This window comes from Tachypleus tridentatus, chromosome 3 (assembly GCF_004210375.1).
Source record: "Tachypleus tridentatus isolate NWPU-2018 chromosome 3, ASM421037v1, whole genome shotgun sequence".
In the NCBI taxonomy this organism is placed as follows: domain Eukaryota; kingdom Metazoa; phylum Arthropoda; class Merostomata; order Xiphosura; family Limulidae; genus Tachypleus; species Tachypleus tridentatus.
In genome coordinates, this window is record NC_134827.1 from 68,521,551 (window position 1) to 68,539,287 (window position 17,737).

At 33.4% G+C, this 17,737-nt stretch overlaps 1 protein-coding gene across 14 annotated transcripts in view; it reads right to left on the minus strand.

The window, feature by feature from the left end:
* Positions 1–16,775, minus strand: part of LOC143247054 (serine hydrolase BPHL-like) — a 28,162-nt gene extending 11,387 nt beyond the window's left edge. For 2 of the 14 annotated variants that reach the window (XM_076494429.1, XM_076494415.1), the window contains exons 1-2: positions 16,295–16,775; positions 5,608–5,705 (exon numbers count right to left, since the gene is read on the minus strand). In XM_076494429.1, coding sequence (XP_076350544.1) covers positions 5,608–5,705; positions 16,295–16,398 — 202 coding nt within the window. In that variant the 5' untranslated portion in view covers positions 16,399–16,775. Of the gene's footprint in view, positions 1–2,016; positions 2,109–4,721; positions 4,919–5,170; positions 5,299–5,607; positions 5,706–9,813; positions 9,995–11,490; positions 11,536–16,103; positions 16,141–16,294 lie in introns of those variants that run through there. The other 12 variants (XM_076494418.1, XM_076494417.1, XM_076494423.1 and 9 more) reach the window with 12 other exon arrangements.
* Positions 16,776–17,737: the final 962 nt, after the last annotated feature.

Sequence of the window (17,737 nt, forward strand, 5' to 3'; positions counted from 1 at the left end):
GACTCTGCATATTTTAGTGAAATCTTATGTTATGAAAGAGAGGCTCTGAATTAGAAATAGTATGCATTCCTTTCAACAATAGTGAAGTGATTAAAGAATGGTGACCTGTAAACACTGAAGAGGTGTAGAGGAGACAAATAAGAAAAGATGATATAGAAGCCAGGAAGTCAACAGCTTGAATAGGGCATGCAAAAAACTGAGCAAGATCTCAGTAAGGTTTCAGTCAGGGAAGGAAGTAGGATGAGAAGGACTAAGGAGAATAAATGAGTGGAATAGAATGGAAAGGACAGGGGAAGAAACACCACTTAGTATTAGGAAAGGAGAAGGCCTAGAACCAGCCAACAAACAGGTAAAGCTAAACCTGAGAATCCATTATTGAATAGCCAAGTAAGAAAGGCAGTAGGACCAATAACAAAAGACCTGCCACAAATGGTGACAGAGAAATATCATGAAATGATGAAAAGAATGTTAAGAGAATGCAGTCAAAGAGGCATCAACAGTTATGTTCAAAATGAGAATAGTCTTTAAATCTGAGGCCCAGAAAGAGAAGATGAACCGGGAAGCAGATATAGAGAAACGGCTAATATCAGGCCTATCTGAGAAATAGACAGTCAGAACTTAAGGAAGAGGACTCTAAGAGAGGAAAGCCCAGAACTGAGAAGAAGGAAAAAAAATCACTCAAGATGGACATGCCCAAACAAGGGTAAACCTCACTGATAAAATACAGACTGGCCAAGAGAGGTAGTCTAACACTAAGATTAAAGTTACTAGCAAAGGATGTGAACAGGAACCACAAACATTGTTGGAGCAGGAAAAACAAAGTGAACCATCAATAGTGGGAAGAACGGGAACACGTTTAATGAAAAATGAGAAGGTCGAGCACTTTGATGCAGACTGAATTCTCATCCAACATACCAATGTCAGGAGTCTTGTACTCACTGAAAAATGTACCTAAATCAGAAAGCAAAGCATTGAAGAATAGAGACCTGGCATGTGAGGCAGTTAGGGAATACATGAAATAATATGGGCAGGGACCAGTCACCATGACAATTCCTTGGAGAAAGACTAAAAATAGGATAAAGGACCCCACAAAAGAAAACCTTTGGTCTATAAGATCCCCTGTAGGATATACAAAGGAAAGAGGAATTTCCAGAAGCCAGAGTCCTCCAAATCAAGAAAGCCTCTCATGCAGGAAGAGAACAAATGTATAAACCTGGAAACCAAATATGCCATGGCTCGCAGACATAGAAGATGGGTTGAAGCTGAATGAAATGAGAGAAAAAGGAAATAGCCAGAAGTACCCAACAATGAGTGGGTGTAAGAAAGGATTTAAATTCTAAAGATTAGCTCCTACCCACATAGCCACCATAAAAGAAGGAAGGGAGATAAATAGGAAACAAGAGAAAATGGGTTAACAGATATAAACAGTTAAAGAAAAGTGACACTGGTCATGGATTGTAAATATGGTAAGCAAAAGCTCTCACAATACCAACAAATACTAGAAGGGCTGATACTAAGTTGAAGGAACAGAAAAGATGCAAAAAATAGATGAACAAAACATAGAATATATAGAGAGATGTGCAGAAAAGTGTTCAACACATCAATCATGACCAATCACAAAATATGTGAAAGAACACAAATGAGGTTGGAAGGTGGAGGAAAGGAAACAAGAAGAAAAGATAAGAAGAGCTATAAAAAGAGACTAAGGTAGAGAAATAAAAAACTCTTTAGCAGAACTGAGACTAACAGCAGGAGAAATGCACTCACAGAGAAATAAGTGATAGCTATGGGTAATAGGATAGCTGTAGTCTTAGCTGTACTATTTATGCATACACTTGAACTGAAAGTGCTTAATTCTTGGAAAACAGAAGGCAATAACACCCATTAGTTTATTACAGATTTGTAAGTGACATATCAATAACTTAAAGAGTCTCTTATTAGTTTTGGAGTTCTTAAATACTGTTCATCTATTCCTAAAATTTACACTTGCATATGCCACACATTGCAGAAACTTACCATTTTCAGTTACTACAATCAGGTTAAGGATACCATTGCCGACATTTTTAGAAATCCATCTACTAAAGCCTTTCATTTGCGTCATCTCCCTGCTGTAAAAAGAGGTTTAGTAATTGGTTACCTTGAAAGGATTGAGTAGGTCTGTCACAAAAAAGATTGAACTTTCCTAAATTGAAAGTATATTTCCAATAGAAACTTCTCAACTAACAATGCCCTCTATTGGTGAAAATATTCAATGCACACCACTAGTCTTCTACCTCCAGTGATCACCCATTGCACTGTCTTCAGTGATGTAGTCTTTAGGACCCTCCAATGCATTTTCCCCTTTTTTTTTATTAGTAAAGTATGGGAGTCCCTTCTACTTACTAATGTCTAGCCTCAAAATAAAAAAAGCTCAGTAAAAATCAGAACAGCTGAAACAGAGAGAAAAATTGACATGATCAAATAAAGCTCTTTACAAAACAAAAACAAAGAAGACAAATTTATTCTTAAAGACATACAAACAGGTTCTGTGCCTCATGTCCTACGAATTGGAATAGGTACATAAGCTACTAGTCTAGTGGTTATTAAAATAATGTGATATATGTTTGGCATGTTGAAGGGTAGGAACTTTGGTCAAGAGGGTTGTGGCATGTGTAAACATTTACATGGCTGTGCACATGAGGTCATAGCTCTTTGTTTTGCAGAGAAATGAATAGCATTTCTGAATTTATAATCTGTCATATTCTTACAAGTCAGAAGAAAAACACTGTGATAATACAGGTTAAAAAACAAAGACAACTCAGCCTTGATCATGCATAACCTATTTCATTGTACATCTTCTCAACATATCAATTTCTAAATAAAAACATCTAAAATTTCCAATAAACATTTTACCCCATTTCTCATCTAATCTCCACATCTCCTGCATTGTATAATATTACAAACCTTGAACAAACCACATCCCTATTAAGAATTTACTCTTTTCTTTATACTGTCTCTATAAATGAATTTAAAACAAATTCACATCATCATAGATTGTGTGATGAAACAATTTTATTTCTTATAAATTTGTTATAAACACTTATGGTATTCACAAAAAAACTAAATTTCTTGCTTGAATACACAAGCAGTATTAAGTATAGTGAACAATAATAACAATACAGTACAAACACACTACACTTTCTCTAATTCAATTTTCAATCAGCTATCATCTTTGTTTTAATTCTGAGCTGGTTAAAAAAATTGGGAAGTTTAAAAATGATAAGGCTTATGAGCCATATGATATTTCCCCAAAGGTTTTAGAAGTTTAAAGATTGGATATGTGAGCCACTAGCTACAATTTTTTGGCAATCCTTAAACAATGAGCAGGTAACCAAAGGAATAGAAGTTCGCTAATGTTACTCCTCTTTTTGAGAGAGGTAATAAAATTTGTCATTTTATTAATAAAGCCATTAGTTTTACATCAGTTGTGGGAAAAATTTTAGAAAGTCTGATATAAGATGCTTTACAAAGCCAGTTAACAAAGTCTAGAATTTTATTGGATAGTCAACAGAGTTTCACTAAGGGAAAACTTGCCTTCAAATATTTTAACATTCTTTGAAACAGTTATTGCTTATGTAGATGAGAATAAGGGTGTAGATTTGATATATCTGGATTTTCAGAAAGTATTTAAGAAGGTGCTACATAAAAGGCTTGTAAAAAATATCTCTATAGGTGTGGAGGATACATTAGCAAATAGGATCAAAGATCAGCTCTACAGTGACATAGATGAAGGAACAGTCAATAAATTACTTACACTTGCAGATGATGTTGAGGTCTTATCTACTGCTAGCTTTAAAGAGAATGCTGCTAATTTATAAGAGGATTAGAACATTTACCAAGTTGGATAATTACATGACAGATAGGTTTTAATTATAATAAATGCAAGATATTGCATATAGGTTATCCAGACAAAATAGAATTTTAGGTTGTATTTACAGAAATACTGATTAAAGTTTAAAGAGGTTATAATTTAATTGTACAGGTCATTGGATAAGCCATATTTGGAATATAGTGTTTAATTTTGGGCTCCTTACCTTAGGAAAACATTCAATTGTTGGAAAGGGTTCAGAGAAGAGTTATTAGAATGGTACCTATGATGGAGGTCAAACTGTTAAATTGTTTTCTCTTGACAAATGAAGAATTAGAGAGAATGTGGCTGAAGTGTTTAAAATTGTAAAGGGAGTTGTTGGTATTGAAACATTCATTTTTTCACACTTAACAGTGAGAACAGTAGAATGAGGGGATAGAAATATAAACTGTGGTAGGGTAGGACTCCTCTTCAACTAAAGCATTTTTATTTTTTTTATATGCTGGTTGACCTTTGAAATAAGTTACCTTCATATATATCAGAGGCAGTAAATGTGAGTTAAAAAAAAAAAAACCTTTATGTATATGAAAGATAAGAGTTGTCTTAAGATTAAAAAAAAAAAGTTTAAAGGATGGAGCAGCTGAAAAAGAACAACAGGTTCTATGTTGCCCCAAAATATTAAGTCATAACATCAAAACTACATATAAGTAACAATGGTCATGTAGTCAGTCCTACACTGAGAAAATTAAACCATGAAGTTTAAAATGAGAATAAAAAATCAACAAAGTCAAGTTACCATGTTAAAATATTTCAGACAATTAACTGTAGCAAATGACTAAATCCCAAAAAATAACAAAAACACCTAGATGAGTACATAAAAAGAGCAAAATTGAAAAATGTCAGCACTTGACCACTGTCTAATAAGAATTGGTAGTCAGCAAAATCAAATAGAGGGAGCCACATGTGTCAGGATGTCCATCCCACTCCTTCTGGTGGAGAGTTATCTCATGACGATATACAAGTGAGATGCAGTTGAACCATGTTGATTGTGGGGTATATGGGAGTTCAAGTCTTGTGACATGCAAAAAAAATTTGTGCACATAAATGGCAACACTAAATGAGAATGTGAGTGAAGGTAATTTAACACATCAAAATTGTTACTTATACACAACATAAAACACAGTGTGCATATATAAATAGACAAATGGACACTCACACCCTTCTGGATCAGTGAATGGCTCAGTAGTTTTTTGTCTCTCAAATTAAATATCTGACAAACTTACTACAATTACAGCAAAGTAAATCTGAACCAAAAAAGCATACCAACATTTCAGTCACCAAAGTGCTTGCTTCGTTTAATTGATAGCATAACCTTAAAACATCTGTTCCCTTTCAACATTTGTCTTAAGTAACATCACGGTTTGGCCAGCAAAAAATAATTCCAGTTTCAATCCATGTTCAAAATATTCTGAAACACCAGATGCCATCTAACAAAAGAACAACAGGCTGGTGTAGTTAGAATAAGATAACAATAAATGCCCCAAATCATGTGTTGTCAGAATAAAATTGTAGAAACAAAATAATCAATTAATACAGAAAACAGGTAAGCCATAATATGCCCTATTACACTTCCAAACTAGTCTGATGCACAGTTGAATAACTTGGTTTTTATACTTTTAGGCCTTTCTTTTCAGTCCAAAATTCCTTTAAAACACATCTTAGCATAAAATATCAAAAACTAAGATTAATTATTTACTAACCAAGAGCTCCTGGAAGTAGCAGTACATGGTGTGGTCCACTACCAACCTTTTCAAAGTGAAGGTCTGTATCACCAATTTTTATCTTTTTCCCAAGATTTCTTAACAGAAAGAAAAACACATTAGAATATATATACAAACTAAATTCTTAATCTATTTCAATTTTCATGCCCAATCACATCTGAACTCAATGACTGGATAATGAAAAAGGGTAACAAGTCACTGACATCATGTAGGTACTTTTACCACCCTCAAACAATACAATCAACTTCTGCATATTGTATTTTCTTGCATATGTCAGTATATTTCACAGCAAAAACACATGGTATTCAGGCTTAGTGCTGAACAACAGTCAAGTGCAAAGCCACAATGAGCAGCAGATTAATCCAGTATATTACAAAATAGTATTAATAAACATGAAGAACAATGGAATAAACACTCAAAGCAAGAGCATAAAAATAAGGAGTCCTAAAGTTTATTTTTACACACATGGTATATAACAATTAGCATCCTATTTTATCATACTGGTCACATTTTGTATACAAGTATTTAAAAACCCTTGATGTTAAAGCAAAAAGAAGCTTCAACTTGTTTACAGGATAAAGACTGTAAACAGTGGGATAAAAAATACTAGCAATGTAAACATAAGTATTTAAGGGCAATAACTTCAAGTCTATTGTTAATGCTAAGTCAACTAAAACTTACAAAAGTTACAACTAAACATATCATTAGTTACAATTTTTCTATAATAAAAATGTATTCCCAATAGGTATTTACCTCTCCTTACAAGGTTAGTTATTCTTGTCCAGTGCTGCCCTCTCTATATGCAAACATTTACTTTATGCATGCCACAAGCTTTCCACTCCTACCTTAATGGAACTGCTAGATTCCAGCATATCTCTCATGCATCACCTCCTTAAAAGTTAGAGTATGACATGCTCACATGATGCATGTAACTCCCTCTACACTCCTGTACCAAACTATAACTTTGAAGCAGGGTGTCTCCATGATAAACCAACCCAATGGTTTGGAACTGGAAAGTTGTAAGGACTCCAATACTCCACTTAAAGAAATAAAGGTGACAATGCAATGGAAAGATTGGAGGAATGTCATCAGCTGATAGACATTCAACTGTCTATTAGAGTTGAATACCTCTAGTATTCACATATACTAATATGTGACATGCAAAAAAAATTTGTGCACATAAATGGCAACACTAAATGAGAATGACAATACAATCAACTTCTGCATATCCCTTACACTGCAGAAGGGATATAAACTGTATATATATAGTTTATCATACAGGTTATCCTTGATGGTGTAATCAAGTGATGACCTTGATTTCAGAGGTCACTTCTAGAAATCAAGGCTGATCTGGCCAATAAAAAGTAATTGGATGGGTGGATAAGAAATACTTGTGTGACCAATCCTGGCTGAAGACATGAACTGCTAGAGCATGGAAATGAAGTACACATGACTGAAATAGAGATAATTTGTTGTTGAGCCTCATAGTAAAGATATTCACATGGGGAGAATCCTACCAATTTCAAAGATATCTGAATATGATGATCTAATGCACGCTCCATGGAATATATCCAGTTATGATATGGAAGATGATTTATGAGCAGTCTGAAAGCATTTTGCACATGACGTGCAAAAATATTAATGTGATTTGCAAGGGCCCAGTACAATGGATCTGATGTCTGACAACAGAGATCTCTGTACAGGGTGCCCCATTGATGGATGAAATGTGCTACCACTGTAGAATTTATGAATAAATATCACCAGACAATGCCAGATGAAAAGAAGGAAGTGATGCAATGTTTAACATAATGCTAGAAGCTCAAGAACACTGATGTGTAAAGTGCTTTTACCTAAAGACTAATGGCTCAAAGCTTCTTGGTGATTTACCCATACCTTACCTCCCTGAAGAGATGTGTCTGTAAAAATGTATGGGTTCTGCCCAACCACTAAAGCATCTTGCAGGGAAAAAGAAAGGGAAACAGAATCCTGAACAAATTTATATCAGTTGCAAAGCACTGACTGAAGGAATCTCGTATGTGCATGACCACTGGGAGACCAGCAATATCATTAATGACTACATCCTGAAAAGCAATAGAACCTTGTGGGCAGTAAGTGATTGAAGATGGATGGCATGGTAAACCAATGGTTCTACTGAATGAAATAATAAAGACCAAGGCTAGGTCCAACTGATACTCCAGAGCATGGAGATGTCAAGCAAAGACTTAGACTATTCAACAAAATATGTAAAGGTGCTAAGGCAAGTTTCAAGGGGAGGGCCTGATTTTGAAAAAACCCATCCAAGATAGACAATTCAAAGATCAGGATGATACTGAAGTGCTATTGATATTATGTAGGCAAGTGTGGAGTCATCCATTTTGGTCATCAACAGCCCTTGAAAAAAATGCCCACCTCATGGCAAGAAAAGGCCTCCATGGTCAACTAGAGTAGTGAAATGAAACTATTTAAGTGAGATAAAATGATTATTGGCCACCAATCTCCAGGTTTCTTGAAGACAATGAAAAAGTGGGAATAAAAACCTCATGAAAAATGGGAAACAGGATCAGTAGCCTGCTGCAAAAAATATTCCTGAACCACTTCTGACAGGTAGTATCTGGTCATAGTATCTCGAATGGGAGAGAAGGAAATAGGGTAAGGAGACAGGGAGAGAAACTGGACAACAAATCCATCCAACAGAATCTGAGGCATTCACTGACCACCAATAAGAATGCCAGTGATGAAGAAACTTGAACAGCTGAGCTCCAACCAGACCTGAACCACTAGGTAGTCTCCAGTACTTGTAGCATGAGATAGGGGTTATATCATTGAGAAAAGTGATGATACATATCAACTTGAAAGGATGGGTAAGGGCTGAGAAAAATGCAAAATGGTAATTGGAGGCATAAGAGGCTCTAACTGAGACAAATGAACTATGATATTTGTAAAGGTGAAATGGTGTTGGGCCAAAGTGACCAGAAGCTCTAATTTCCAGGACTACATTAAAAATGTAACACCTTGGAAATGGTGCCACATGTAAATCCCTAAGATATGTTAAGGTTCAATTGACTCAAACCAACACGTCATCACAATCTGTAATGTACCAACAAAAGCAAGTGCAAGAAATTATATATGGGCTAAAATGGAGGACAGAAAGGCATGGGTATCTCAAAAAAACTCTTCAGGACTTCTGTGGAGAGCTTCAGGTGGAAGATGTTTGGAAGAAAGATACTGTACAGATTAGAGTAAGATGCAAGTGAGAATATAGGACATAGATGAAACAGAGAGATGATTCAGGAGCTGCCCCCAAAAAGGCAATAAGGAAACTAACAAATACTGGATTAAAAATGGATAGCCTGCACAATGGTAGGAAAATGTAACATGATTTTAAATCTTCAGAGGAAATGGCATGATAATCTTCTTGTTTAAGGCAAAGTGATCAGTATGAATTTAGATAGGGTAAATGGACAAAAATTTCACAAACCTGAGACACAAAAGCCATAAAGACTCATTGGGCAAAATATGGAGGTGGAAAAATATGACTGAAGTCCTTGTTAGACTGCATAGGATCAGCCTGTTCTGGGGTACCCTGGACAATGTCTGAGAATAAAGATTGTCCCAGTGTAAAAAGCAGATAAATCCACCATCAGATTGCCAACACCTGAAGCCTGAGGAAAAAAAAAAGGTTGTTGTTGGTGTAGATCCCAAAGTGGTAATGTGAAATTCAGAATTCACTGCACAGAAATGTTCCCCCAAATTTAGGTGCAGAAAATAAGGTGATTAGAAATAAATACTAATAAAAGAAGCAGGCTAAATGAAAGTAAATTAATTTAAAAAAACAACTACTTTCTGAGTAAACAAAGTTGAACATGAAGCATTAAACAAACAAAAGAACATGTCCAAACCCAAGTCCTGCTAAATGAGAAGTGATTGTTTTGGCATAATGCGAGCATGTCATGTTGGAATTTTACAATTCTAATAGGAAAGAGTGTAAGCCTTGTAGCAAGAAAAGGTTTGCATACAGAGGATAGCACTGAACAAGAACAGCTAGTATTGTGAGAGGAAGTAAGTACTGTATCGGAAGCATAATTTGTTTGTTGTTAAGAGTAAAGTTATTTAAGAGACAATCTGTACTGTGCTAATAACAGATATCTAAACCCAACCTTTAGTATTATAAGTCTACAGACATACTGTTGAACCACTGGAAGGTCAGGAGTACACAATTCCCATTACCTAACTCCAAGGGCAGCAATATCAGTCATAGAGACAAGTGCAACTGTTATACTCTATCCAGTTGACACGTAGTCCTTTGCCTTCACATCTTTTTGTTTTAAAAAAATATATTGCTAGAAAAAACACTCCTGGTAGATTTCTGGGGAACAACAAACATTTCTGAAAATTATTGCGAACCATGGAAGCCTAGCACATACACAAAGCATTTAAAAACATGCGCCTGTAAATGTGAACTAAAACTATATGTACAAATATACATACATATCTCTTGTTAACACAGCCTCAGTTACACACACATGCAGAGTACATATATACATTAACAAAAAGCAATATTATTACAATGAGTTTGACTGCTAACTCAAGGAAGATGAACTAACAAGCTAAAAGTTACAAAAAGGTTTACTGTTTATTATATATCTATATCAACATTTTAGTTTGTAGAAGCATAAATGTAAACCACTGTTATCCTGTCTGTAGTACTCTATAGTCCTGATAACGTTAAAAAACCAGAAAGCAATACTTACAGAGAAACTGGATGCAAAATACAATGAAACACCACTCTCGAAAAATCTGAGCTACCAAGTGCATTGCACTTGTTGTGTTCAGTATTAAATAAAACCAAATTCTACATGATATAATCTATACGTAAAAATGGCTCGTTTGGGTTGAGAAAATTTTTATGTAGAGGCGTGAACAACGTTTCGACCTTCTTCTGTCATTATAAGTTTCACAAAAAAAACCTGACGATGACCAAAGAAGGTTGAAATGTTCTTCACTCTTCCATGTAAAAAATTTTCTCAACCCAAATGAACCATTTTTATATATATATTTCTCTACAAGTGGGTTTTCTCCACATCACTGATTATGATATAATCTACTTTCTACTACTTGTAAGTTTCATTGGATGGAGAAAATCAAATAAACTTTTATGAAAGACACTTTTAGTAGAATTTTTTCACCTTTTTGTCCCTTGGATTTTTTCTCCACACCCTTATATTATTATAATATATAGAACTCTAGAAAATTTTCATAACCTCAAAATTGCCCTAATTGTAATAATATTTTTTTCACATCTAAATACAAAGGTACAAGCTTACTGCATTGAAAAATAAGTTTAAAAACTTTCTACGTTTTCAGTTTTACCTTAAGATATTTACCTACTTATAGTCAATGATCCTCAAAAAAAATCTCAATATATTTTTTCTTATGTCTCAAACAGTATTTGCATACACTTTTCACCTTCTGCTTTATTTTCAAAAAGTGAATGCTTTCTAATACATATAAACTGATTATAATGTAACATCATACTCAGAAACAGTGCTATGGAGTCTGTTTACTGTTCTAACAATATATAAAACATTCACAGAAAATATTACAAATGCTCATCTTCTGATCCTGAGGCAGCACTGGAGATCTTTTTCTCAACACACATACACTGAATAATTTTTGTTTACCTGTCCTATTCAAAACAAATTTATTCAGAATCTCATATTTTTGATATTACAATATTAACAGAGTTGAAAAATTCAAAACTTCAGTTCAGTTTCCATAATGATCACAACAGTTTTAAAATACTACTACTATATTAAGTTTTTCTAACAGAGAGCAGTATACACAAATTTCATATTTAATCACCTTAAGACGGTTGATAGGTCTCTTGTTATTGCATGTGTTTTCTATCTAAACAGAAATAAATGTTATTAAAATTAACAAAACAAGGTAAAATTATAAACCAAGTAAATAATAGAATGATAAGACTTCTACTTAAATAGTTTATGATTGTAATATTAGAGATTACACAAATAATATTTGAGATTTTTGGGACGATGACAAGCTTCTTTTAATCATAACATGAAATCACCTTCCTCTCGAACTAGCAACAAAACAGATTCAATATTTTCACAAACAAATCTTTAGAATAGTATTTAATTAAAAAACCTGACCTTTTTTCAAAAAAAATTTAAAGAACTAAAGGAAAGTTTGGAATTTGGTTAAAAAGATATTAGTAAATCAAAGTGAGTTGCAGGAAATATACATTATGCTTTTATTTTATACCCCAAGTACATTAACTTCTTCAGGCCAGGACATGGGTCAAAGGCCATGTCATCACATTTGTTGACCGGGATTCAAAATTTTATTGAACTACTATTTTATAAACTCATATCCATAAGTTTGGATCAAACTGTAGATTATAATTCAAACTTTAATATTATGTATGAGTTAATTTCTTAATTTAAAAGTAAACATTAAAAGAACACATCTAAATATATGGATTTTAGTGAGTCACATGGTATGTTGAATGCAGCACTGTTTAAAATTAGATGTTTGTGATGTCAAAATACAAAGTGTACAATATTGTACAAATTAGAATCTCAAACTACTAATATTACCAAGCTAGAATATAAAATAAGAACCTAGTATCTTTTTATGTTCCTGAGATATGGCTTATGCCCTGAATCAAACACATTGCCCCCCCCCACCCATTCACCTACTTCCATTTCAGAAATGGTCCTTCATATACACTTTAATACATGACGTAAATAGTCAATCAACAGCTTAGAATGCCCCCCAAGTGGTTTTTCTTAGCTATTTTAATGTGTGAAAGTGCTACCACATTCTTTCAAACCAAGATTTCAAGGTAGGTAGATTGTGTCTCTAATCTGCTTGAAGTTTTTTATTTCTTTAAACCTAAATAGAGCTTAGCTACCAAGCTTAATAAAATAAAGTGGAATTCTATAATACCAGTAGAGTTATAATTTTTTGGTTATTCAACTGTATATATGACACCTAAAAAAAAAAAAAAAGATTTTGTTTGCTATCTTTCGCACACACAATTTTAAAAGACTTAGCAACCTACATCCAGTAGCAACCAAGTTCAAGGGTCATAGTTAGAAAAGGTAATTCTTTGCTTGACTTCTTCGTTTACTGTTCTATATTTTAAGAAAAATGTTATAACTTATCTCTAAATAATCTATATACATACGTAAAGTATAATAATGGAGCTGTAACTATACATGTTACAAAATACTGGTCCACTAAAACACAATGGTAACTTTGTATTGTTTTATTTCATTGAATATAGTAATACAAGTGCACGTGCATTTTATCAATGTAAGTTATATAAATGTTAGCTAGGCATGACTGGAAGTTCAATATAATAAAAACTAATAAATACATATATTCTTATGATGGCTGGTATGGATATTAGTACTTTATTTTAATGAAAGTGCTAATACCCATACTAGCTGTCTTGAGAATTCATTTTTACTTCAGTGGGTTTCTCATCATCACGAAATATACATAATGTTACGAGGCCTATGCTAGTCAGACTAATTATTTCTGTTTTCATGTTATAATACGTAATCATTATAAGATGTAAAAAAGCATAATTTATATTTAGTTCCCAATTTGTTATTATAGTTACAAGGTTGATCAGTTTACAGATTCCACATAATTAGAGTGCAGAAAATAATAAAATATAAAGTCTTACTGTAAACAAACACTTGAAATGTATTTAGGAGGTTTTAGAGATTACACAAATAATATTTGAGATTTTTGGGACGATGACAAGCTTCTTTTAATCATAACATGAAATCACCTTCCTCTCGGACTAGCAACAAAACAGATTCAATATTTTCACAAACAAATATTTTGAATAGTATTTAATTAAAAAACCTGACTTTTTTTTCAAAAAAAATTGTAATCTTCACTAAACGTCTACCACATTTTGGGAAGATACACACGTAGTATCAAAGGTTATAGTGCAAATACTTAACATGTGCAAGTGTGTAGAAAAAATCATGTATATTATAATGAACCAATTGCAAAAGGGTTAAACATAAGCAAACTGTTAAAATGAGGATATTTTCCCAAGTATGCTCATGTCAACATCTTTGTTAAGGTTCAATCTTTACATGGTAAATGTTCAACATTTTTAGGATGATCAGTATCAGTAGCTCAGAACTTAGGATCTGAATAAAACCAAAAGTGTAGCCAACACAATTAACCTTTTTAAAGTCCATGAAGTAATTTAAATTGATAGGTTAACTGGAAACAGGTGCCACTTGGGATAAGTAACTTTGCTTGTTTGAAATAAGCAGCCTAATGCTACTCTCTTCTTTTTACAAACATCCTTTTATTTTCCTATTTTGAATTTTTCTTCACCCTCAAAAAAAAGAAGAAGAAAAAAGACATTTTGCTTGAGATAATTTTATACACATGGCTTTCAGTGTCCTTTGGTCAGCACATTGAACCAGAAGTTAAAAGCAATCTCATATGACACACATTTGTGTCAAAATTTGCTTTTTGTTGCTTTATATCTTTTTTTATATTATGATGTCTGAAGTTTTAACAGGTACTTGTGCCACATACTTGGATGGTAGATACAGAATAAAACAATAAAATTAAACACAATCAACACTGAGCTATTACAAACCTTACATTGTTTTACAAATCATAATAATAATTCTAAGTTTGTTTACAATATACAAATATTCTAAAAAAAAGGGGCTATTTATTTACTTTGATTTTTTGTGATGGTCATGAAGAAATTACAAATTCATTAAGTGCCAAAACAAGCAAGGTCTTCCTCAGGAATTTAAAGAAAGTCAAATATTACATATGAAAATCTCTCATTTGTGGTAATTCACCAGATAGTATAAAGATACCTGATAATTAGAGCAGTTAATGTTAGTTCTATTTTTGAAGTTGTCCTGGAAGTTATAGAAATAGAAGTCTTGCTTACCTTTAAAAGCAAATAATTCTACACACATTAATGAAATAAGCTTTTACAACTCATTTTGTAAAACACGATCCCATACATAAAAGCCAAAATGACTTCTCTAAAGACATATCTTGACTTACAAATCAGCTAAATTTCTTCCACGTTTTTACATATTATCTGCACTTTCAATAAAGTGTCGTGTAGAAGGACTTATAATATCAGCTGGCATTGTAAAAAGAAAGAAGTTAAACAGACTGCAAGGTAGTTCGGTGAGAGAAAACAAACTGTTATTATTAATGGATTACAGTCTTACTGCACCTTTGTTACCAAGGTAACAAAGTACCTAGACATGTCATTTCATTATTATTTTATAATAATAAAGCAATTAGTATCACATTAAAATCTTTGATGTTTCTAATTGTTGTGAAGATGTTGATATACTACAGAATGATGTGCAAGTTGAAGTTTTACTTTTGTACCAAATAATTTTTTTCATGTATCTGACCAATGCCCTTTAATCATATGAAGTGTATGATAAATGGGAACCCTTTATATAGTATGACTGGAAAAAAGGAGGTGCTATTCTGTTATACCCCACAAATGGTTTTTACACTATGAATACAATTCATATTTGGCTTCATTTGGATGTAATTATTTAATTTCACTAAAATTACTAAAAATTATTTTTAGTTAAAAATAAAGTAATTTAAGAACTTGGCACTACTTTATGCAGACATAGCTGCATATAAAAGCACAACAGTCACAGTAAACTATCAATTTATTGATGTCTTGTTAATTAGTGCCTCTACCATATTGGGGGCAAGAATGTTAACTTCAAGAGGTAAGTTTTATCTTACCCCCAGATGGTAGTACCTGGTTTTTTATTTATTTATTTTTCATCTTTTATTGTTTATCTTTTTATTATTCTTATTTCAACTTGGGAAAGTAATCACCTTCCCACAATTGTCTGCAGGCAGTGAAGGGTGATATAGATGTGGGACATTGTGGGTTAGAGCACCCACACTTGCTCTCTTAGTTTCTAAACTTTTAATCTTCTCATACGACTCTAGCGAACTGGAGGTTATGACTGATAGACAGTGTATTCCTACCACAATGTGGGTACTATGTCCACTGTCACCTCCAAAACCTAGGATACATTTTATAATCCAACATTGTAACTCGTACTCTAGGATCTTTTTAAAAATATGCAGTGTATTTTGTTTAATTTTAACGTGTTTTGTCTATGGTTTAAACATTTATGGTTATAACTTATATAAAAACAGACATACACATACACGCATAATTATGTATTTGTATGTTTTTGAAACTTGTATGAAAATTGCTGCGATATGAAAAGTACAAAAATTTCTAAAATGATCTTGGCATAGTAGTGTATAAGTTACTCAACTTCTCCAGACATCATAGAGGTGTTTTGTTGCCATAAAATATAATACTTACACTGTAACGCTAATAGAATTTTTGATTGTATTTATACTATAGACATTGATCACAACTAAAATTATACCTGAATATATTGGTCAGTTAGTCATAGGTTACTCTCGACTATTTATAATTGTAGTCGGAAGTAAAGACTACTAACACCTACTGAAAGTAATACACGTACTGGTAGAAGAACTTTGACCTAACTTAAATAAGTTACAATTATAAATACGTAGTTTACACGACATAAGGCTTAAGCCTAATAGTAATACTCACTTAAAGTTGGAATACTGTTTTAGTTGTTCTTTTGCTTTGAATTCAAGTTTCATTCTAAATCTCAAACAAACAAGCCCCCTAACTCCTGCTTTACTGAAAAACATTGCGAGAATAAAACACAAATCTAATGGCTTAAATAAAAGCTAGTTCAAATACGAGATTTATGAGTAAATGCATAACCTTCCATTTAGTAATTGTTACTGACAGACACATCGCAGGGTGTTCGGAAAGTTACTGTGCAGTTTTATAATCACATTTTATTCAGTCTATTTCAAGCCAGTAACTGACAGCGGTGTTTACAAACAAAATAAGAATCCAGACCTGTATTGATGCCAATGGGGGTCACTTTCAACATTGTTTATAGTCATTCATGTTTACCTCCTGTATTCTATATTGAAACATGTCTGTTAATTAATATATGTGCACAGTGACTTTCTGAACACCCTGTATTAAACACCAATACAAAAGTATTCTCAAAACGGCTGTAAGGGTATTGAAACTTTAATTAAAATAAAGTATAGAACAACGTTTCGACCTTCTTACGTCATTTTCATGCTAACAAAACGCCAGAACAGAAATATTAGTACTAGTCTTATTAATTATTGTGTATGCATAGAACCCAGATCTGGATTAACCATTAAGCAAAATAGGCACGTGCTTAGCGCACCACAGAAATTTTCCCATAGCCATCATGCCCTTAACTCTTTCACTGCCACACTGAAGTTTAGTCTATTTTATTTGTAATTGTCCTTATCTGCCGTGTTCGACTTTACTCTGCATTGTTAAAACAACGTTTTATATGGCTCGGTGAGTGACTAAAGTTTCGAGAAACTACTAAACTATGTGGCTGAAGTAAGAAGTAATTGATTTGCGAAAGATTACTGGAAAGAGCAGTACAAAATATTGATAAAACTTCAGGTGAAAGATGATCGTATGTTATGAACATACAACAAAAGGTTTGTTTGTTTTGGAATTTTGCACAAAGCTACTCGAGGGCTATCTGTGCTAGCCGTTCCTAATTTAGCAGTGTAAGACTAGAGGGAAGGCAGCTAGTCATCACCACCCACCGCCAACTCTTGGGCTACTCTTTTACCAACGAATAGTGGGATTGATCGTCAAATTATAACGCCCCCATGGCTGGGAGGGCGAGCATGTTTGGCGCGATGCAGGCGCGAACCCTCGACCCTCGGATTACGAGTCGCACGCCTTACGCGCTAGGCCATGCCAGGCCACACAACAGAAGGAATGATTGAGAAAAATATTTCATTTTCGAGGTCAGACATCATAACATACGATCATCTTTTATCTGATGTTTTATCAACATTTTGTACTGCTCTTTCCAGCAAGCTTTCGCAAATCAATTACTACTTACTTCAGCTACATAGTTTTATAGTTTCTCGAAACTTTAGTCACTCACCGAGCCAAAGAAAACGTTGTTTTAAC